Source organism: Anser brachyrhynchus (assembly GCF_964034855.1).
Source record: "Anser brachyrhynchus genome assembly, chromosome: 5".
Taxonomy (NCBI): domain Eukaryota; kingdom Metazoa; phylum Chordata; class Aves; order Anseriformes; family Anatidae; genus Anser; species Anser brachyrhynchus.
In genome coordinates this window covers 8,368,424-8,392,643 of record NC_137699.1, presented here as the reverse complement: position 1 = coordinate 8,392,643, position 24,220 = coordinate 8,368,424, and the positions used below count along the sequence as shown (strand labels likewise).

The window sequence follows — 24,220 nt, the reverse complement described above, 5'->3', positions numbered from 1 at the left end:
TAAAAGAGAATACCACCACCACCCTGTTACTTTGGCTCTTTGTGACTTTGACTGCTTCTAACATTTGTGCCCAGTTGGCTTCAGTACTTGCTTATGCCAAGAAATTTTTCTAGTTAGAAAATACAGTAGAGGGAAAAAAAAAAAAAAAAAAGGAAAAAGAAATTGTAGGCCTCAAAAAAGTTGTGTATTATTGACTATTTGAGCTTAAATTGGCTATATATTTCAAGCCATTTGTTTTGCCCTTTTAGACAAATTGAGTTTTTTAGGGGGTGTGGCTACTATTTCTGACATTGATTCTGATATTGCTAAAGAATGCTTCTGAGGAGACCAGGGCCAAAAGCTGTTGGAATCAATTTTAACCACCTGGATCTACTCCCAAATGTTTATGGTGAATCAAGACTGGCTTCTCACTACCCTAGCTCAGCTCCAAAATCATCTGTTTAGAAAAAGATGCCAGCTGTTACTGTAACATCCATCAGCTGTGCCTTGCCTCAGGTAAATGGTATGGTATTACTCATTGTTCTGTTACTAACACCAGCTTGTACTGCTCATTACAATGTTTCTAGGTTCATGCTATGCCTGGCTGTATTTGCTCTGAGTACAGTTGAACTTTTTATTCTTATTGTCATTGAAAGTCTGCTGTAAACTCAATTAGTAATTACTTAGTTATAAATGACAGGGGAGGGAAACACAAGTCTCTAGAGCCGTTAACTGGGTGGCCTTACTTTGTTGTTCATGTTGAGCTGTGAGACGTTAGTTTCTGGGTGGGCAGAAATACAGTGGATTTTCTCTCTAATCTTTTCTTTCATTTTATGGCAATTCTGCAAAACACACATACTGTGTAACACAGCAGCAGCAGGTAGAGCAACTGAGTCCCTTAAATCCATCTGTCACAGCTCACCTGTTGAAAGGCTATCCTGCCTTTGAAGAGGTTTGGGAAGAACAGTACCATTCTGTAAAAAAAAATCTGTTTTGAATCTAGTCTGGAAAGAAAACAACTGGACAGGAGTTGAAGAAAGATTCTCGCCAACAATTTTTTGCTTGTAAATGCTCAAATTCTAACTATAAACAGATGAACAAAAAAAAAAAAGAAAGAAAGAAAACAACTTTTTACAGGTGTAAGTGGTTATTTAAAGCTTTCTTTTAGGCAGCACTAACACCAACACAATTTGAAAACAGCATTGGTATTATAGAGGTAAGGCACTTAGCAGTAAGCGTGTGTTCTATTATTGTTACTGTTCTAAGAACTCCAGAGCTGTAGGGTGTGTTGTCACTATGTAGCCATAGCACAAACCACATTCCAATTCCTTACCTTCTCCACAGGAAGATCCATTGTCCTGAACACGTCACAGTGCAGAGTTTACAAAACAAGAACAGAGATTTCTGACACTCGTTCTTTGTAGAAGAACAGGTTTTCAAAGTTTGCTTTATTTACAGTCAAAAAAAGCTTCAGCAGCACTGGTGTTGGCCGTGACAGCACCCTCGCGAGGAAACTTACGGAAAAAATGTTTGATATACGTGTACATTTACCCCCCGGGCGCCCCTCGCCTGGCTGACCGCCTCACCCCCCGCCTCGCCCCAACCTCGCACGTCTGGCCCCGCAGCGCCTCACCTCACCGGGGCTGCCAGTCCTCGCCCCCCGAGGGCTGTCCCCGGCCGCGATCCCCTCGCCCAGCCGCACGCAGGGCGGCTCCGCCGGCGATGGCGCTCGGAAGCCGCGGCCGGCGGGACGGGCGCCGCCCGGCTCCCCTCAGCCCAACGGCCGCGCCTCGCGCCCGGACCCGCGGCACGCGCCGAAGGCGGGAAAGGCGCGAGCGGCGCGCGCCCACGTGCCGGCCTCCCGCTCCCTTCCCGCTCCCTTCCCGTTCCCTTCCCGCTCCGCCGGAGGGCGCCGCCGTGCCCGCGCCCGGCCGGAAGCGCCGCTCCGAGCCCTTCCTCCGCTCCGTGGTGAGGCGGCGCCGGATGGCCGCTGCCGGCAGAGCTGCGGCCGCGGGGGTCCCGGCGCAGAGGCGGCGGAGGGCGCACGGCCAGGTACCGGGGGCCGGCTGAGCGGGACGCGGGGCCTGGGGCACGGCGCGGCGCTGCTGGAGCCAAGGGGGGTGCTGCCCGAACCGGTGCCTGCCGAGGAGAGCGCCGGAGCAGCGACTTTCTGTTTCACAGGAAATAGGCTGGCGTTGTGTAGTTAGAGCAGCTGCCAAGAATCCGGCCTTCTGATGCGCCTGCAAGTTTTGAGAATTTGGAGTTACTGTTATATTTACCTAGTGTGCTTCTCCATCGGCGCACCCACCCGCCGGAGCAGGACTCAGCCACACGCACACATCTCGGCATTGGGAGCGAGTTCGGTGCACGGCCTACAGCAGACCTCTCTGAGTCGAGTTAGTCGGTACTGGCTGAATCACTGCCAGAAATAAAATGTTACCTCAGCTGCAAGGAACACTGCTCGTACGTGTGACCGAGTACTGTAGTCTGAAAGACAAGCAGCGTGCGTTTAACGGTAAAAGAAAAAGAGCAGTTCAGCGTTTAGCTGGCTTACCGACACAGTAAAGTTTGTCAGATGGTCTTCTGACAGAGAGAGAAACGAAGCCGCTCAAAGGCAGCACCACAGTGGAAGCTGATAAGTAGGCACAGGCAGTGGAACATGTATGTGGTCGCAGACTGGTGCGCTGAGAACCAGGCACCGAGAAAAAAGTTCTTAACACTTCACTCACGTACACTCCTTGTCCTCTACCTGTAGCATTCAGCGCAGGTCTGAAGAGCTGCGCAAGGCCTAAACTTGAAGAAGAGGTCTTTGTTAACTGACTTAGAATACAGAAATTACAGAAAAGATGAGTTCAGATAAGCTAGCAATTTAGGACTGGGCTAGTTGTAGTCCTTATAAACACAGAGTTTCAGCTTTGACCTGAGAAATCAATATTAAATAAGCCTTAATTATTAACTTGTTGACTTACATCTTTCTGTACAGATAAAGTGCAAAAAAAAACCAAAAACTAACCTTGTTTTCTTTTCAGAATGATACTTTTTTTTCTTTTCATACTCAGGTGTTTTAACGTTGTGCCTCCCCATTCAGGACTCTTAGTGCCTCTGTTGTTCTTGCTGTAGATCTGAAAGCACGAGCATTCGTAATAGTAGGCTGAGACACCTTGTTTAAAAATAATTGTTATACTCTGCTCCTTCTTGAACAAGATACAAAACTATTCCTTAAAACGAGCTGACTGGTCTAAGCATAGCCAAGCATGTCGTTTTTATTTGGAACAGGTGAATCACTCAACAGTAGCACGTCCTGTGCAAAACCTTTAAATTGCTGTGCATACATGGAAACGTGTTGTGTAACTGCTTCAAATATATGCACCTAGTTAAAAAAAACTAAAGCATTACAATCAAGGGGATTTCTGCTGCAAAAATGCCCAAGGCAGTGACCTTGAGTGTTCTGTAAGGCCGATTAACTTCTTGTTGCTCCATGATAAGCTTTTGCAGTAAAGCTGCCATGTTCATATTTCTTTATACTGGTTAAATTTACACATTTCATGTCATTAGGTTGTGTGTGATGCTACTTGCTTTTATTTTATTGAAAGTAGCATCTCGGTCTATCTTTTTCTGTTAGACAACTGGCTGATACCTTCATTGATTAAAAAGATGTTAGAACAAATAACTGTGCTTTTTCATGTCTCTGATTTTTGTCTTTGCAGAGTAGTGTGTAGGTGAACATTAAGATCCTAGTTAGGTCGTAGTCACTTTAAGGTTTTCAGAGGTTTTGGAAAGCAAATTAATTCCTTTCTTCGGGTAGAATTTTTTTCCCATTTTGTTATGGTAGAAAATAGCACAAGATTGGCTCAGGCTCTCATTTTTAGGGCTAGCACTGGACTTGCAACAAGCTTTGGCATGAGCAAAACCACTGCAATAGCTAGCTTTATTTTTTGCAATTGTTTTTGTGTTTGAGTAACTTTAAATGACTGCTCAGTATTTACACAGAACTCAGGTGGAAAGAGCTGCATGCAAAGGCCAAATGACCAGAACAACTGCACACATGCAGAGCTACTGCTCTTCACATATACCATGGGCTGATGTTTCTTGGAAAGGCTCAGGGGCACTCTGTGTGCATTGACTTGCCCCTGTTCAGGCCTTCCTTTGCTCCCCGAGAGTATATGGGAAGAGCACATGAGGAAGAGCTGCTGGCTGTAAAGTGCTAACTGACATCAGAGCCTGCGCAGCAGCTTTTTTTCCCTAGAAACCAGTCGGAAACCAGAAGGGTGAATCGTGCAGCCATCAGCCCTCTCCTCCTGTGGGCCATCTTAGCAGCTCTCCTTGCCCAGCTGGGAGGGTGCCAAGAGGGGGCCCTCCAGGAGGCTGGTGACAGGAGCAGGCTGCTGTCTGAGCAATTCGTCCACCTGACGCCTCCCTTCCAGATGGCCTTTGAGAAAGTGATGCTGCTACTAGCGTAAACATTCTGAATCAATACTTACAGCGGCTGGAAAAAATTGCCTCTGAAGGGGGTATAAAATGCATGGCTTAATTCTAAAATTACAGTGTATTTTTAGTCTTATCTAGACTGGAAGGCTATAGTATAATTTCTTTAAATGTATTTTAAGCTACTTAAACCTAGTCTGTCAAGCTTACAGGTAAGGGTTTGCAGCACAAATCTGATTGATTTTAATGCTTTCTCTAGGGTGATCTTCATAGAAACTACTAGAGACTTCAGAGAACTCATTTTAGGCAAAATAAGTGAAATAAGTTGTTCTGATAAAGTAAAATGGATCCTTGTTCAGTTGGAGTTCAGCTTCAAGCTACCAATGAATGTCATAAGACCTATTATACCCGTCACACTGGCTTCAAGACTAAGCAAGATATATCTTCGTCTGATCTACTGTTACTTCAGCTTAGGACTGGAATGTCCCTTTCAGAGAACAACACTATCTGCTTCCATCACGCAAAAATTTATATTGAAAGATTTGAAGACTTGCAAAAATCATGTTGTGATCCCTTTAATATGCACAGAAAGCTATCAAAGAAAAACTTGCGTGCAATTGACTTAGATGACGCAACTTTTCTAAGTGCCAAGTTTGGAAGACAGTTTGTACCTGGCTGGAAGCTTTGTCCTAAATGCATGCAGGTAATAAATGGAAGCGTGGATGTCGAATCTGAAGAGCGCCAAAGAAGAAAACTTGATTCGGACGTATGTATATGGATCAGTTTACCCACTCCCTCTAAGTTCTGAAAACTATTGGATCTGGGCTTCATTCAGTGCTACATAAAGAAACTTTTTTTAATAGAAATATGAAAGGGTGTAGTCTTTTTGATGCATGGGAATTTACTGTATTTAATCCTTTACTTGAGGACTGCTCAGTGAAATGAGTGCATACGCACATTCCACTTTTTTTTTCTACCTTAAAAATCCTTTTCCCTAATTAAATATTATGGCCTTTATAATTAAAGTAACTACGTGTACTAGGGTGACTTACTCCTTTAAGATTATGTAAGTACCGGACTGCTGCTAGTGTTTTAAGCTGTTACTCAAGCCTTGCAAAAAGCAAGCTCACGTGCTTAAAACTGAACACTGCAAAAGGTTGCTTCTAAGGGTGTTGAGATAAAACTTTTTTTAGTCTCTTCAGTTTTAAAAACATCCACTGTCTCTAGCAGTTCATTATCAAGTGGACCTGCTTTGAGGTGAATTAAGTGTACTCTGGTGCGGTGACTGAATGGCGAAGGCCACGGTGTTTGTTCAGGGGCAGTAATGAACTGGTGTGGGAGGGTGGTGCCTTAAGTACTGAAATCAGAATACAGCTTGTATGTTTTTGGATGCTTTGTTCAAGAAGTTCGCGGGTGTGGGAAACAAAATCAGCAAGAGCTCATCCTCATATGCCCTATAGTAAAATAGGATTGCATTTGAGGAACAGCTACCCAACTATATTTTTCAATATGCCTATCAGCATGATTAGGATGCTGATGGCGGGGGGGGGGGAATGAAACGTGAAAATATTGATTAAAACTGTACTATAAAGCTTGTGCTATTGCTTCATAAGACTGGTACAGTTCTCCACTATAACACTTATGACTTAAGTCTTCTCCAGTGCTTAGCATTGAGGTCAACAGTTTACCAAGTTATTGCAGTATTCTGGTTTGACTGGATATTTTCTCATGAATTTAGATTTGTATTCATGATGAAGTAAGATGTTCTGTCTCTGTTCAGGGGCGCACAGCTAAGGCTCTGAAGTCTCTTCAGTTTGCTAATCCAGGGCGGCAGACTGAATTCACTCCTGAGACCAGTAAGAGGGAAAAAAGAAGGCTGCAATCAAAAAATACATCATTTAATTCAGACAGGTGAGCAGCTTCATTAGCTTTCTCTTAGAGATAAAAAATTTGATAGTTGGTGTCCCTATAACTAACATATTCTGTATAGAGGATGTTTTGCTTATCTGTGCGTTGCTTTTGTTTTGAGGGTGTTGAAGGTTACTCATCGATGTAAACAAAACAAGGTAAAGTGATAGACAGTCCATATTTCAGATGCTTAAAATCCAAACAAGTTTTTTGTTAGGTGTGACAATACTACATGGATAATAGATGAAGCTATTAATTTATGCATAAAATTCTGATACGTTAAACTTGAATACAGTAAGGTCAAGTACACTTGAAATAATGGAGTTGTCATATTTCAGTAAACTCAGTAACTCCACTTCAGAAACAAAAGTGTGCAAGTCAGATCCTTACATTTAATTAAGGGAGATTTTCACATCATTTGAAAGGTAATAAAAAGTTAACCTCATAAATATTCTTAAGTGTTATTCCTAATAAATATTTGAAGTATTGAAGAAGTAAAAGTTTCCTGTTCCTGAAATTAGTTCAGAAGCACTATACTGGAAATACAGCATAAAGCTGGGAAACATTGTCGAGTACATTAACATCTTAAATTAATGCAGTGTTAAAATGAACACCTTCAAAAAAGCAAACTTCTGTCCACATCCGCTAGCTGCTTGGCATCAAAATGTGTGGATCTTTTTTAACAAGGAAATAAGTGTTGTTTTTCATCATACAGGCAAGTTATACCAGCCAAGAGTAAGGTCTACGATAGCCAGGGACTACTGCTTTACAGTGGGATGGACCTCTGTGACTGTCTTGATGAAGATTGCCTGGGGTGTTTCTATGCTTGCCCAAAGTGTGGTTCCAATAAGTGTGGAGCTGAATGTCGCTGTGACCGCAAGTGGCTATATGAGCAGATTGAGATTGAAGGAGGAGAAATCATTCGAAATAAGCACGTTGGTTAGTGCATATGCTCTTTTTTTTTAGCCTGCATGTATGATGTTCCATGCTTAAACACTTTTTTTTATGAAATCCACTGGAATTTATCACGATCTATGTGATCAGTGTGCTTTCACATTCAGTCCCAGTATGATTATGAAAATTTTCTTAATCATACTACTTGTTACTGCACTTCATTCTACCTTGTGCTGTCTTGTTAGTCATCTAAGTTCTCACTGAACAGTCTTGCACTATAATAAAATATAAAGGTGCTATTTTCTTGTGATGTATTAGCCACTCACCATCACTTCCTATACTGCTTTTGCCATCTCCATGTATCCCTCATTTTTCAGAATCTCATGGTTTGGAATCATTTTGTGAAACTCCCCTATTTAAAGTTATCAGCGAAGTTATATCCAGTATTAATAAAGCTCTCTCCGGTATTAATAGTGTATGCTACATCTTCTATAGATTTATCCCAGCTACATCTGAAAGTCAGTTGTTTCCATTTGACTTAATTCAAAGGTATTTAGAAGTACAGATCCCATCTGAGTTACTGGGATCTGTGATCGAGTTATCCTTATAAATGTAAGAGCCTCACTGTTAAAGCATTACTTTTCAATGCCTTGACAGCTTAATATGTCAAAGTATTTCATTATGGTACTGTTTATTTCAATTGTTACACAGAAACCAATTTTGCTGTATTTGTAATCAGTCTATAATTGGACTGGACTGATACTTCAACAGCCCTCTCCTCTTTTTTCTTTTTGCTTGTTTTTAAGGTAAAGGTTTACATGCAGCTGAAATGAATTCAAGTATCTGTTCCCAAACTAAGAATATCCAGACTGCTACAAAAAACAGTTGAAATTTTTTGGTTCATACAGCGTATATCCTCAGAAACCTTAAATCTTGAAAAGTTACAAGATGTATGGAAGTGAAATTTTGTAATTGAAATATTAGTTGACATTTAATGTGTTACTCTCTGGTATTTGTGTTACGTGCTGGATGAACTTTATACTTCTGTGACAGACTTGGAAGATCTGCATGTTTGTTGCATCAGATTTATTCAAGAATACTCTTAACTGTTGCTTTCTTAAGGCTTTTATGTGGTAAAGTTACATAATCTTGCTATTTGTTTAGAGTATTTTATTTTCTGCTAAGTGTTACAAAGGTTGTCACCCCAAAATCCAAAGTTATGCTTTGAGTTCTACTGACATCTGCTGGTCCTAGTGAAGTATTGTTTTGTACTGCTTTTGTTAGGTCTGCTTAGAAAATAAATAGACTTTCTTTTTTGATCAGAACAAACAATGCATGCTTGTCTCATTAGCCTTGGTTTCCAGCCACATTTATCACAAGAATCATCATGCAGATTTCTTTACTCTTCTCCAGGTAGCAGCTCCACAAACAAGTAATATCTGTGGCTTCCATTACATGTAAATAGCATTTAATACAATTCACTTTGTTGACTACAGAACATGCTTATCCTAACAACAGTTAAAATCACATGCTTGATCCATATTTGCAACTGTTACAGCTTGAAAACAACGATTTTGTATTAGATGAAAATACTAATATATACCTCTGTGAAAGGGAAGGAGGGGAGAAAGCCAGTTCAATCTTGTAAGCTTGATAGTGTTTTTTATTTTTTATTTTTTTAAAACTGACCAGAATCAGCAGTACCTGTTCTTAACAAGCTTTCATTTGTTGAATAAAACTTATTAACACCTAATCCCACAGTTGGGCTTGGAATTCAGTGGCTGTTGAATTTCATTGAAGTGAAAGGCTTTTAAGTCCGCCCATAGCTTAAATTGTCCAGAGCATCCCATTATTAGAATTTTTTTTTCCTGCATCTCCATCAAGTCTCTGAAAAGCTAATACAGTCAGTCTCTCACTTTACACTAGTAATGTTGACTTTCCCAAATAAATCACTTAAGTTCTTTTCTAACAAATTGTTTAGAGCTGCAGTTTGACAGAAAACCTGTAGTAAGTACTGAGCACTGTTGATTGCTGCAGAAGGCATTGGGTTTTTCCTGTATAAAGTTTTTTAGTGTTGGCTGTTCAGTTGCCCTACTTACATATTTTGGACTCTCTGTTACGGAGTATTTCCTTTGCAAGCCTAGCATTCAGCATAATATTCAACTCAATATTGTGTCTTTATACACTACCATGTCCCCCTGCTGTGTGCATCTGTTAGAGACATACTGTTACAAGTCAAATTTTACCCTCCTGCTAGATTTAGAACTTAGAGCCATGAATTTCTGACTTGCCTGGATGTTTTTACTAAGTTAAACACCGCAGAAAGTTATTCCAACAGCCTAATACAGAAATTTTATTGCAATCTAAAAGTAACGTTCCCAATAACTCACATCATCTTTCAGAAGTACTCCAACTAAGCCTATCAAACAGTATGTTCTATTGAATATAGCCAAAAGAAACAACTGCTTTCCGTAAAAGGCACAGTTCATAATTTTGCTATAACCATTTGCAGCTCTGCATGCATTAAACAGAAAGGCCAACTGCAGATATACCTCAGTTACTGTTAAAACTTCTGCCCTTGGATATTAATTGCAAAAATTAATGCCTAGACAAACTTTACATATTCAAAAGACAGAAGTCAGTGAGAACAGAATAATCTGTTTTATGAATAATGCATGTCCCATTGATCAATTTGATTTTATTAAACAGAAGCTCCAGATATGTGATCTCAAGTACAGTGCTAAATACTGTTTTGGTTTGTTTCTCACAGCGAAATTCACATCAAATTTAGAACGCAAGTAAGGTGAACATGTAATCATCACCTATACTAATAGTTACAGAAAAAGCTAATGTTACAAGCTTAATACTTCAGTTGTTCTGGACACACTTTCAGTTTTCTTTGATCTTTTTGATTACTTTCATGAAGTGAGACTGACTAAAACTAAGCCTATGAGACAGACAAAATGGGGAGGGTCTTTCAGCTGGCTTTCTCAGGAGAAATCTTTTATTGGAAAAACTAAATATTTCTGCTTGAATGGAGTTTAAATGAGTATTCAAGCAAGGACAGGTTCAGGGCTTTAATGTTGTCTAATGTGGGGGAGAAGGGATGGAGAAAAGGCAGAAAGCTGAGTTCAGGTGACAACTTTAGACCTATTTGAATGTTCTTTTCAGTCTAGGTGCTATCAGTATTAGCCAGAAAAGACCAATAGACAACTGCACAAGAGCAAATACTAAAATCCCAAAGTGACATAACTACAGAGAAGTTAAATGGTCAGGTGCACACCTGTCTCTTATGCGACAAAAACAGCTACTACTTACCTTGCTAGAATCAGCATTAAAGCCTTTGAGTTCCTCTAGTCTCATGAAAAAACAAGCATAGCTTCCAGTTTCAGTTTGTTTCCCGGTAATTTTAGGGGATTGCATTTTTAGTCGTATTTACGTCAATAGATAGAGTTTCAGCATATTTCAACTAATTTCTCAATAGAATAGAGGATGTACAGACATGTAGTAACTCCCATTTAACATCTTTCCCCTTGTTAGCGTAGCAACCACATAACCACCAAGTGATTATATGAAGGTGCTTTATTCAGCGCTGGAAGCCGGGGCAGGTGCCCAAATCTGGCTTCAAGTCCCGTTACTTCCCAGCCGTTATTTATACATACAATATTGCGTCAGGTATACATATTCATTACAGGTTGCAACATCAGCCTCGCTTTTCATTCTAATTAGCTCCCCTCCCCTTTGCACATGCGTGGCGCACTCTGGTGGTCGTCCAGGTGGTCGTCCAGATGAAGTAAGGAGTCTTCCTCTCCGCTAAACTCTTTCACCTTTCTCACTCGACGCATGCTCCCTCCGCTCCTTGGTTCTGCTTCAACTCATTTCATCATCTCCAGGCCCTTATCCAAGGTCAGGTTGTACCTGTTCCCTCCCAGGGTTCCCCTTCAACGATTCCTTTAAATGTTCAATGTACTCCCTAGGTTTCCAGTATACATAGATTACTTGATAATGTAAGTACATTTAATAATATTTAATTATACCGTATGATCCATCACCTGAGAAACATTAATAGAACATCCATTCGATTCTCCCCAACACTAACATTTCCCCCCTTTGAAAATACTTCACTCATACCAAGAGCAAGTATTTTCATTACTATTAAAACATAATTATATACATCCTGTTTACCGGTAACATGCATATTCGGGTTCGGTTCAGGAGACTCATAAGGTTTTCCATACATGATTTCATAGGGACTTACTGACATCCCACTTCTTGGCTGGCTTTATTCTAATTCTTAGCAAAGCTATCGGTAAGGCCTGTGGCCACTGTATCTTAGCCTCCTGACAGATTTTGCGTAATTGTCCTTTTAAAGTTTGGTTCATCCTCTCTACTTGACCACTAGATTGAGGCCTCCATGGGGTATGTAAGTTCCAGGTAATTCCTAGTAACCTACTAACCTCCTTAACCACATTGGCAATGAAATGTGGTCCCCTGTCTGAAGAAATACCCAATGGTACACCAAATCTAGGAACTATTTCCCGTAGTAACCATTTTACCGTTTCTTTAGCTTGGTTGGTTCGACAGGGAAGGGCCTCTGGCCATCCTGAAAAAGTATCAACCCCTACCAATAGATATTTATAACCTCTTGCTTTAGGCAGTTCCACGAAATCTATTTGCCAGTAATCTCCAGGCTCTATTCCAGCTCTAGTTCTCCCCATCTCAGCATGTTTCCTTGCTACCGGGTTATTCTTTAAGCAAAGCTCACATTTTGACATTACTGACTTTGCCATTGTTAACATGTGTACCAAGATGACACCTCGTTTCAAATAGGTCACCATTGCTTCTGCACCCCAGTGACATTCATTATGTTTTATTTGTAAGATTTCTCGCATTACTATAGGAGGCACTATAAGTTGTCCTGTCGCAGTCACATACCAGCCGTCAGGATTCTTCTGGGCCTTCATCAAATTTGCAAGTCTCTCATCTTCTGCTGAATACTTTGGGTTTTTAGGTAATTTGAAACAAGAGAGGCCTACCTTCGATGGAATTAGAGCCATTACTTTCCGTACTTCACGCGCGACCTTCCGGGCCGTCAAATCTGCCAATCTGTTACCTTCTGCAATCTCTGACATCCCTCCTTGATGAGCTTTACAATGCATTATGGCCACCTGTTGGGGTTTCTGTACAGCTGTTATTAATTTTAATATTTCTTCCTGATATTTTATATTAGTCCCTTATGAGGATAGCATTCCCCTTTCTTTCCATAATGCCCCATGTACGTGGACTACCCCGAATGCATATTTTGAATCTGTCCAAATATTCACATTCTTACCCTCGCTTAGTTCCAGGGCTCGTGTCAGGGCAACTATTTCTGCTCGTTGGGCTGAAGTCCCCGGAGGTAGGGAATTTGCCTCAATCACTACCTTTGATGTTGTTACCGCGTATCCTGCATAACGAGTCCCATTTTCCACAAAGCTGCTTCCATCCGTGAAAAGTTCCCAATCCGGTCTCTCCAGAGGCTGATCTTTTAAGTCTGTTCTGCTGGCATAGGTATGTTCGATGATCTCCACGCAATCATGACTGAGGTCTCCTTCCTCCGCAGTTGTTCCTAGAAACACTGCTGGGTTCAATAGGTTAATAGTTCTTAAGATTCATTTGGCTGGGCGATAGCCAATGGCCCCCCTTTTGCCTGTATTAAAAGGACTGTGGCTGCCACGGCCCTTAAACACGAGGGCCATCCGGCGCTTACCGCATCCAATTGTTTAGAAAAATACCCCACAGGTCTTTTCCAGCTCCCAAGTCGCTGGGTCAGTACTCCTAATGCCAATCGTTGTCTCTCATGCACAAACAGCTGAAAGTCCTTTGATAAGTCCGGCAAGCCCAAGGCAGGCGCCTTTATCAGGGCTTCTTTTAATTTCTTAAAGGCCTCTTGTTGTGGCTTTCCCCAGGTAAATGTACAGGCCTTTTGGGTTTCATAGAGGGGCTTTGCTATGAGTCCATAGTCCATTACCCACAGTCTACACCACCCGGCCATACCTAGGAAAGCCCGTAGTTCGTGCAGATTTCGCGGCTCGGGGATTTCACAAATAGCTTGTATTCGGTTAACTCCCAATTTTCTTTGTCCTTGAGAAATTTCACATTCCAAATAAATTACTGTTGTGCACGCGATTTGTGCCTTTTGTTTAGAAACCTTGTACCCATTTAGTCCCAATTGATTCAAAATATCAATAGTTACCTGAATACATTCTGACTCTCCTTCGGTAGCTATTAATATATCGTCCGCATATTGTAGCAGCAAGTATCGGTCCTTTGGTACCTGAATCTGTTCTTGGTTAATCCCGTCTTCTATTTCTTTAGCTAGTTGACTGCCGAAGAGGGTCGGGCTATTCTTGAATCCTTGAGGCAACCTTGTCCAGGTTAGTTGCATCTTTCGTCCGTTCCGTGGATTTTCCCATTCAAAAGCAAAAAGCTTTCTACTTTCCTTGTCAATGGGTATGCAGAAGAAGGCATCTTTTAAATCAATTACAGTAAACCACTTATATTTTTCTTTTACAGATGTTAACAATGTATAAGGATTAGCCACCACTGGGTGAATATCTTTTGTTATTTCGTTTATTGCCCTAAGGTCCTGCACTAGCCTGTATTCCCCATTAGGTTTCTTTACTGGGAAAATTGGGGTATTATATTCAGATTTGCATTCCTCCAGAATGTGGTAGCTAAGAAATTTATCTATAATCTTTACTATTCCTAGCCTAGCTTCTAGCTTCAATGGGTACTGTTTAATCCGTACCGGTCGGGCCCCTTCCTTAAGTTCAATTTTTACTGGCTGGGCTACTTTTGATTTTCCAGGCACGTCCGTTTCCCAAATTGCAGGCATTACTGCATTTTCTATCTCTTTTAGGATATGAGGAACAGCCTTCTCTTTAATCATTAATATTTGTCCCACTTTTGATTCTGGGATTCTCATAATCAATTCTCCATCTTCAAACATTATAGTTTAGTTAGCAAATCCCGTCCCAAAAGAGGAATAGGGCATTCTGGTACATATAAAAATTCATGCGTAATTTCTTTACCTCCAAACTGTAAATCAAGGGGTTGTAAGAACGGCCGTATTTCCTCCTTCCCGGTGGCACCTACAATAGTAGTTTTCCTTTCCCTTATCTTACCACTTAATCTATTGAGTATTGAATATGTGGCCCCTGTATCAATTAAAATTTTACTTCCTTATTTCCTATTTGAATTTTTTTACCAAGGGCTCTTTAGTTTCTTTCAATCTCTCTAAAAAGGCGGAAGGTGATTCCGCTTTTTCTTGCCTGACATTATACAATTTTGACCAATTTATGGTCCGGGGCATGGCATTCTGTACCCCGATTTGTACCCAATCTTGATATCTCTTCAGCCTCCTTATTCCATCCCCTGTGTTATAATCCCATTGGGGATCCTCAGTGGGGAAGTTTTGATCTAGATTTCCAAGCACTAATCCATTTCATATATCTTCTCGGGCTCTCTCTCTGGCTGCCCGCAATACCATGTCTTTTCTGTCGAGTCCATCAAAGTATCCAGGATCACCTGGAGATCATCCCAATCGGGATTTTGGGTTTTAATTATCATTTTCATTATCCTAGCTACTTTATCTGGGTTTTCCCTGTAGGTGCCGGCTGCTTGCTTCCATATCATTAAATCCCCAGCTGAAAAAGGCACCTTGACATATACCGGTCCTTCTGTCCCCACTCCTTGCCTGAGGGGAGCGATTATTTTCCTTCCCTCTTCATTTATAGTTTCCCCTGCCCTTCGCTGTTGCCGGGTCCTATATGACACAGGGGAGGCTAAAGTCGGGGATTTTCCATCACTACTGCTATCTTCCTTTTCTCTTTTCCCTCCCTGTCCTGGCTCTTCCGGCGGAGCCGACGGCGCAACTTCCAGATCAATATTTCCATTATTATATTATTATATTATATTATTATATTATTATATACATTATTATATTATTATATTATATTATTTCCCATAATACTTATTATTCTCTATTGCCTGATGCTGTATACAGCGTCCCTCCTTAGTACATGCACAACAACGTTCCTCAGTTTAAACTTCAAGCACCATTATTCCACAAGCATGCTGCCATTCAGGCTTTCGGCGCAAATAAAAGAATAATTCCACATACGGCAGTTCATCATATTTTCCTTCCCACTTACAAAATAGCATTAATTGTAAAATTGTATTATATTGCAATGTTCCATTCTCAGGCCAAGTTTCTTGGTCCTCTAGTTTATACTGTGGCCACCAAATATTACAATAATCAATAAGCTTTCCTTTCCGCATTTCTTGACCAAAACCTCCCTCTTTCCAGTGTGCTAGCAAACACCCCAACGGGGATGTCCGCGGGATAGGTACATCTTTTCCCAGAATTTCTTTAATCTTTTTCATTTTGAGCTTATGATACGGACCCAAAAGCTGCCGGAGCAGCAACACACTCTCCCGAAAGCTGCCGGAGCAGCAACACACTCTCCCGAAAGCTGCCGGAGCAGCAACACACTCTCCCGAAAGCTGCCGGAGCAGCAACACACTCTCCCGAAAGCTGCCGGAGCAGCAACACACTCTCCCGAAAGCTGCCGGAGCAGCAACACACTCTCCCGAAAGCTGCCGGAGCAACAACACACTCTCCCGAAAGCTACAGCAACACACTCTCCCGAAAGCTGCCGGAGCAGCAACACACTCTCCCGAAAGCTGCCGGAGCAGCAACACACTCTCCCGAAAGCTGCCGGAGCAGCAACACACTCTCCCGAAAGCTGCTGGAGCAACAACACACTCTCCCGAAAGCTGCTGGAGCAACAACACACTCTCCCGAAAGCTACCGGAGCAACAACACACTTTCCCGAAAGCTGCAGCAACACACTCTCCCGAAAGCTGCTGGAGCAACAACACACTCTCCCGAAAGCTGCAGCAACACACTCTCCCGAAAGCTGCTGGAGCAACAACACACTCTCCCGAAAGCTACCGGAGCAACAACACACTTTCCCGAAAGCTGCAGCAACACACTCTCCCGAAAGCTACTGGAGCAACAACACACTCTCCCGAAAGCTACAGCAACACACTCTCCCGAAAGCTGCTGGAGCAACAACACACTCTCCCGAAAGCTGCAGCAACACACTCTCCCGAAAGCTGCTGGAGCAACAACACACTCTCCCGAAAGCTGCAGCAACACACTCTCCCGAAAGCTGCTGGAGCAACAACACACTCTCCCGAAAGCTGCAGCAACACACTCTCCCGAAAGCTGCCGGAGCAGCAACAGCACACTTTCCAGAAGCTGCCGGAGCAGCAGTGTGCTTTCCCAAAAGCTGCCGGAGCAGCAGCGTGCTTTTCGCTAAAAAGCTGCCGGAGCAGCAGCAGCACGCTTTCTACATACCAATAATACCTGGTGCTGACCCTTCAGCACAAACCAATACAGTTACCAATGCCGAACCTGCAGAGCTTTCGCTCTGTCTAACGGACGGCGCCTAGGCTTACCCCGGGAGCTCCCTGCCCAACCGAGCGTGGCTTTCGCCGCGTCTGACCGGCAGGCTTTCCCAACCAAATCGGTACCGAATACCCAAAGTTGAAAGCACCTTTGCTTACCACTCCAGTGGTACGTCGTGAGCAGCGGAGGTCGGTCGTGGTCGACTGCTCCCCGAGAATCCCTCGGTGCCGGCTGGAGCGAAACCGAGACACGATCCGCCTCAGCAGTGCCCACGCTGTCCCACCTGGGTCGCCAAAATGTTAGCGTAGCAACCACATAACCACCAAGTGATTATATGAAGGTGCTTTATTCAGCGCTGGAAGCCGGGGCAGGTGCCCAAATCTGGCTTCAAGTCCCGTTACTTCCCAGCCGTTATTTATACATACAATATTGCGTCAGGTATACATATTCATTACAGGTTGCAACATCAGCCTCGCTTTTCATTCTAATTAGCTCCCCTCCCCTTTGCACATGCGTGGCGCACTCTGGTGGTCGTCCAGGTGGTCGTCCAGATGAAGTAAGGAGTCTTCCTCTCCGCTAAACTCTTTCACCTTTCTCACTCGACGCATGCTCCCTCCGCTCCTTGGTTCTGCTTCAACTCATTTCATCATCTCCAGGCCCTTATCCAAGGTCAGGTTGTACCTGTTCCCTCCCAGGGTTCCCCTTCAACGATTCCTTTAAATGTTCAATGTACTCCCTAGGTTTCCAGTATACATAGATTACTTGATAATGTAAGTACATTTAATAATATTTAATTATACCGTATGATCCATCACCTGAGAAACATTAATAGAACATCCATTCGATTCTCCCCAACACTAACACCCTCATAGTCCAGATACTATTCCCCAATAATTCTTCAAGCAAACAGTTCTAAAGTTTTATTCACATTCATACTGACTTCTAATCAGTTAATATTGTCATGATGACAGTGTTTCTTTATTTAAATTGGTTAACCACTTCTCTCCAACTTTAAGTTATACATGCTTTTAAATCCCCCTAATAGTAGAGGAACAGTTTATTAAAAGTACTGTACTTGTATTTAAAGATCTTCAGTTGCATCTCAGACTACTGAAGTGGAAGCCCTGCCCAAACTATTCTTATGTTCATTCATTGGCTGTAATTAAATTTCAAATTAACAGCTCTCCTCCAAGCACATATTAAAGATTCTGTAGGTAGGTGTGAACGACTGTGATTAAGCTGTCCAGTTCACTCTTTGTAGGGGTTCTGTTCAGAACTTACTATCCTGCTTTAAAAGAACACTTTTCAAAGAGCATTTGAAAAGTTCCTCGCATCCAGCAGAGGGCATCAGCTCACTGCAAACCTGACGGTTCACTTCTGGTGCGCTGCAGAGGTGTAGCCCCTGCCTTTGGGGCAGAGAGGATTTCCTTCTTGGACAGATTCTGGCATCAAGCCCTAGACAAGGGATGCACAACCTCCACGTCTGTGAGGCTGAAATATAGCAGACTCAAGCACAAGATTAGCACTTAATAAGAGAAATGGGTGTTCTCATGGTCTATAAAAGCTTCTCCCCCACCCCTATTTATCTTGCTGATTGTTAGGTCTTTCAGTAGAGATCACACAACTCTTCACAGATACATTTCTTAATTTACAATGTTCACTATGAAAACTTGACTAAAAGCTTCTATCTCACCACGCTCTTAGAAATCCAATGCTAGGTATCTGAGAAGCCCATTCATAGCAGGGTTCTGCACTCACTGGCAAAACAGGAGACTCTCCAGCATTCACCCTGCTGCTGCTTCCAGCGTGCAACATGCAGCTGAAGCACACGCTCTATTTCTCAGAGAAATGTTTGTACTCCGGTGCAGTATTTTACTATGAAATACTAATTTAGTCTGACCCATGGGAAAGCTGTAGCCACCCAAGCCTCCAGAACATCCCAACCCCAACGCAGCCCTCCTAACACTGTGCATCTCGCTTCATGTTACCACTTTATCTGCTTCTTCACGTTTCATCAGGAGTTAGTGGCCATACCGTGCGTGCAAGAATATCGAGGGCAGCCTCCAGGTAGGCTGTGCATCTCGTCCCATAGTGGCCTTCCTGTGCTCTGCCCTATTATATCCCCCCAAGCTCACACACCTGTAGGAGATACTATTGATAGAGTGCCAACATGAGCAGCCAGAAATACTGCATCAGCTGTTGTAGGCTGGGGTAGAGCAAGATAACAGGGGCACCTGGGACAGGAAAAAATATCTCTGGATCTCCTGTGAAGCGGTGAGAAAACTGCCCTAATTCTTGTCTTCTTCCCCCAGCTCCCTTCGGCAGCCCTGCACACGGACTCACCAGCAAGTTCAATCTGTCTAGTACACTGAATGACCTGCCCTTCTAGTTAGTGCACCATTAACAAGCTCAGTTCTCCATCTCACCCACAGGTGACAGCACTACTGCCTCTAACCTCCGGAGAGTAAACAGGGAAAGGGATTTAGCATCTATGCTGAGCCCAGGCTGCAACCAGATGCAAAAGCAATTCCCTTCAGTCATCTTCTGATTTTCTTTGTTATTCTTTTATTTATTCTTGCATTTTAATTAATAGCAGTACTAACTTTAAGTCGTTCATTTTAGCTACTAAGTTAATAGCATGAAGCAGAAAACATCAACTTATGTATCAAAAAAACAAGATCAAAATAGTTGCGGCATGCACCAGCTAAGTAATCCAGGTTAGCCACTTACCAGAATCATTACAACTTTAGAACTTCTGAAAGATAAGTCACTAGAAAGTCAAAGATCCTACTCAATTCACAGCCCTTCAGGCCTCACCAGTCTTCTAATAAACTGGATTTAATGATCAAAATACACTCTCCACAGCCCAATCCAGATAGAGAAGAAACAAACATCATAATCTAATGTATATAGAGACTCTACAGAGCTATTCCATTAACACAACTGCTCTGCTTAAAGGTAAAAAAACAGATGTTAGAGACTTCCAGTAGTATAATAAACTCCCTAACTTGAGTATTTTTTGTTGGAGTACCTGACAGTCCAGATGTAGTCAAGAAAATGAATTTCTCTCCCCACTTCATCCGTTTTCTACTGCAAATTTGAAGGACCAAAAAAAAAAAGCCCACAAAAATAACTAACAAACAAAAAAGTCAGACAAACGAAGCAACCCCCACCACAAGGAAACCTCTCACCTGCTCCTTCTGTTTTATAACATCTGATTGCTCTGGCAGGTGATTCCCTTGGGAGTTTCCAATCACGTGGGCTGAATCCTACCAGCTGACCTCAATCTTGCCAGAATCTTTCTCCTGACAATAAGCTCTCCTTAACAGTTAACCTTATTAATCAGAGTGATTATACTTCAGGTTACTTTTCAGTTACTATCTTTGTGCCACTTCCTGGGAGTTTGAGCTCAATCTAAGAAAAGAGAAAATCAGCATTACAAAGTCTGTTAAATACACTTATGTAGTATGCATAACCTCATGCCAGACTCCTAAATTGTACTGGCTCCATCAAGCTACAGCCATGGTGTTCCATCAAGCCCACTTGTCTATATATTTCTCCAGCAATAGCAAGTGTTGCAGTGAGCTCACATCAACAGTCCTATTGACTTCAGTGAAATTACTCCCGCGGGTAGGCAGGCTAAGCAGATAGATCCGTTCTACACCAGTGAAAAAGTGTGTGTACTGCCCATTGGAGTTCAGCGTCAGGCCTGGGGACAGGGACAAGACCACCAAACACAGCAAGGTAGAACACATAGCCTTTCATGTGCTTTGTTGTGGATGTAGCCGTAATAAACTAGCTGTGCCAACTACCTCTTGTTTATGACTCCCCCGTGTTAATTTCTTGTCTGTGAGCTGCTGACTCTCCAAAGTAAAACATTGGGCTGGATCTGTTTTGGAGCAAATGAGAATGGAGGGCCACTGACAAAGGAAATCCATCATAAAAATCACCGCAGAAGATGTCTGCATCTTCTCCTCCTCCAGGTGTGAGTGAACTGCAGCATCCAGCTTTTCACGCATGCACCCGGCTCCCAGCTGGGTACCTCTCCCAAAATGGGGTGATACCCCGAGCCACGGTTTTCCATGTATGTGGTTTATCCAGCCAGACTAGTTGGAGCACACCTCACAGAAATACCAAGCACAAATTATGCGGTGTAAGTTGCCACTGATCAGAGTAGATTTGCTTGGATCTTCCGGAGAGGGGTTGAGAAGGAAGATGTGAAGATGCTTTTCTATAGCATAGGGTATGACTGAAGGGAACCTGTGTTTCATCGACTTTTATTGACCCTAGCAATTATTCAGTGGTGAACAGTAAGGTCGGAAATTATCCTTCTGCATCTTCTGCTTCAATGTAATCTGAAAGGGCCATTTATCACACAATTACAGCTGGTAGCTGGTTTGATATTTTGATACCAACATGTGCAACAGCCAGCTCTCCTGAAGGGCTGGAGCTGTGACTCTTCTCCCTCTAGCATCCTTTCTCTTCTCTGACTGCTAATTTCACAACTGGGTTTCTTTTTAAGCTGAATTGAAAACCTTTGCCTAGTTGATGATGCTTCTCACATGTCAGAAATTGCTACTGACATTTCAATTTTGCTTTATTTTTCCCCTTTCTTTGATAGTATTACAGAGAACATTTATATTTGAATAAAAAGCAAATAACGCATGTCAGAGTACGCATCAGGGAACGTCAAATTGTTTTTTTCCAATTACCATTCTATTTCAAATAGGGTAATGCAATTAAAGTATAATTGCTAGAAGTGCAAAGCCAAGGTTATGATCAGAAGTGGTTACCCTTTCGCTTTTAAGTCCTGTCTTACTAAATAAACTATTCCTGAGGGGCAAGTTGCTCCACATATCTGCAAGTATCCAGAAGCAGCCAACTGTTTGGCACTACTAGCAGAGTGACTACGCGTGTAATAACTACCATCTCACGAAAGAAAGACAAATATAGGTGGCTTTACCACTGATCAGCAACGTTTACATTGCATCCCAAGCTGCCTGCCAGACCAAGCCCCTGCCTTTTCTGATGGCAGGCTCCTGGCCAATCCCCTATGACAACTAGCTGTAGCCATTGGGACCAGCTGAGGGAGGGATTTCGGGGTAGGGAGTTCACCTCCGTGGTTCAGCTTCATCATGGGAGAGGTGTTGTGTGAGTCAGAGGTTTTCAAAAATTCAATATTCTTTTCACAGATTTGCTTTAGTGTTTACGGAGAGAAATGCAGCGCTGCTGTGTCCGGCTCGTCTCAGGGTCTGTCTGATGGCAGGCTGGCAGCAGTAGGAGTCAAGCTGAGCGAACTGCAGGGAGCTAAAAATGATTTTCACATGACATGAACATCCATCATTAACTAGCATGAAGCATTAATTAGCTTTGCCCTTTGTCTGTCCCCATGTCATTCATTGCTGGTGCCTAGAACACTACAAGGCATGCTGATGGTAGAAAATAAGCTTTTTTCTGCTGGGCACAGAGGAAGCAAACGGGAGAACTGAAAGCTGCCTGTGACTATTCAAGAAGTCGTTCCAATGGTGAGGGTGCTCCAAGCTTCCGGATGGAGCAGTGGACTCAGGCCCTTTAAAAGTCTGAAACTGGTGAAAAATCTGCCCATTTGCAGGGGCTGGCTCTAGGAGCTGGCTGGTGTAATGCTTGAACGTCACAAGCCATTAGCAAGGTTTTAACAATCTGCTTTATTTAAGTGCTCAAAGTAAAACAGCAATCCTTTATTATTATTTGCTTTATTTGACTGGTAATAGTGCTTAGAAGGGGCCTGGGCTCCCACTTGCTACACTTTGAGTCACTATTTTCTGAGAGAGCAAGTATTCCCGTTTTCTGTGAGAGTTTTGGTGGGACAGTGAGTATGGATTCCATTTTGTCCGTCTTCCTCTCCGGTAAGGAGCAGAAGAAAAATTCTCCTGTGGCAGTTGTGAGTGAGTGAACCGGCCTTCCTCTGCCATGCCAAGCACAGCTGGACCCCATCAAGAGGCTCCTCCAGGCACCCCACTTCCTAAATAACACCGGGGTGCTTTTAACACCCACCAGCCTTCAGTGACACTAGAGACTGGCTTTAGTGGCCAGGAGCTCTCTGGACAAGAAGAGAGAACTGCAGGGACTGCTGCTGTGTGGCCAGAGCTGCCCCGTGAGCAGCAAGCCCAGGCATGGGGCTGGGGCTTTGCGGAGTGCAGCTGAAAATCCCCCGTGCTCAGGTAATGTGAAGCCGGAAGGTGAGGCTGAATACACACAGTTTGTTTTGTAGCGTGAACATAACATTAACATCAGCATTTAAAAGAAGCAGATACTAATACCTGTTTGTTTCTAGTGCCAGCCTTACTTCAAGGACATTTATCTGCTCGCAGACATACCATCTCCCCACTGCACCAAATCCCGCTCCCTGCCCAAAGCAGGAAACCAGGGCAGAATGGCACACCGGGAAGTAACGGTCCCCGTGGGACAGACAGACCAAGGAAGAGCAGCTGAGTTAAAGCCTTTCTCTTGTGCCCTGGAGACGTGTCCTTATCTCAATAATTGGAGGAATAATAAATAAATAAATAAAACGTCTTATTTAGCCACGTCGCTGTTGTTGGAGTCCTTTGTCTGTAGCGCAGGCAGGAAAAACTTCGTGATTGATCAGGAGCGCGCAGGCCCATTTTCTATTAAAGTGTATTAATGCCAGGTTCTGTGCAATTAGTGAAAAGTCAATTCCCATTACTAGTTAACAGTATTGAGTATCTGCTTTCTTTAATAAAAAGCCATGTCCAGCATAAAGACCATAAATCGATAAGCAGCCACTTTCTAAATCTATTCTGTCTCCTCCAAAAACGCAGAGAGAGCACTGCAGCTTAGAAGACAGAATAGATTTAGGAAAAGAGACCCCTGCCCTCTGGGAGCATAAACGTCTGCTACAGAGATCCTGATTTCTCACCTACTTCTGAACAGCAGTGTGACTTCTGCTGTGACTCAGCTCTTCAGAAAACAGATTGCTCATTTCTAAAAGCTGTACACGTGCAAACTGGTGTTAAAATTCTTACATTGGCTTCATGGCATCTAAGACCAGGTTGGCTGAAATCCCCCACAGAATGCAGTCTTGGATGTTTGACTGATACACATGTTGAATACACAGGTAATGCTCTAAGCTGCCCGCATGTCAGGGGCCAGAGCAGGCAGTGTTCCCTTTTGGCACAACCCTACTGACGGGGCAGCCGCACCTGTAGAGCCACTGCGTGCGCTTGACAAAGAGTGGGCACTCATGCTTTAGCAATGGGAGCTCTGCGATACTGCTCTTGGCAGGCTGTCACCTAGTATTGCATATTTGCTGTGTTCATTCCAGAAATAATAATTTCTTCTCAGTTGAACCCCATTTCCCAGTGCGGATCTCGCAGCAGGCAAGCAGCAGCAGTGGCCAGGGAGACACGCGCACGCCATCCTTGCAGCGCACGCCCAGGCCCAGACAGCACGCAACACGATTGCAGTCAGACATTAGGCTGCCAGAACGGAGGAGCACAAGACAGAAGCGTGCTTTGGTGGTGCTGTGTGTTTGGTCCTGTTGTCATCTGATGGCAGGGA

General features: G+C 43.0%; 2 protein-coding genes across 5 annotated transcripts in view; one reads left to right on the top strand and one right to left on the bottom strand.

Annotated features, from left to right (window-relative positions):
- MPPED2 (metallophosphoesterase domain containing 2) overlaps positions 1-24,220 on the bottom strand; it is a 603,962-nt gene that overhangs the window by 355,470 nt on the left and 224,272 nt on the right. The gene's annotated exons all lie outside the window — the stretch shown is intronic.
- ARL14EP (ARF like GTPase 14 effector protein) lies at positions 1,893-23,230 on the top strand. 4 transcript variants are annotated; one of them, XM_080595263.1, is made up of 5 exons: positions 1,893-2,031; positions 4,664-5,170; positions 6,185-6,315; positions 7,028-7,251; positions 22,977-23,230. In XM_080595263.1, exons 2-5 carry the CDS (start codon positions 4,748-4,750, stop codon positions 23,132-23,134), a joined length of 936 nt encoding a protein of 311 aa, XP_080451389.1. In that variant the 5' UTR covers positions 1,893-2,031; positions 4,664-4,747; the 3' UTR covers positions 23,135-23,230. The 4 variants fall into 4 exon arrangements, with proteins under 4 accessions (XP_080451389.1, XP_080451391.1, XP_080451392.1 ...); XM_080595265.1 differs by lacking the exon at positions 22,977-23,230 and adding an exon at positions 8,013-8,535; XM_080595264.1 differs by lacking the exon at positions 1,893-2,031 and adding an exon at positions 2,038-2,494.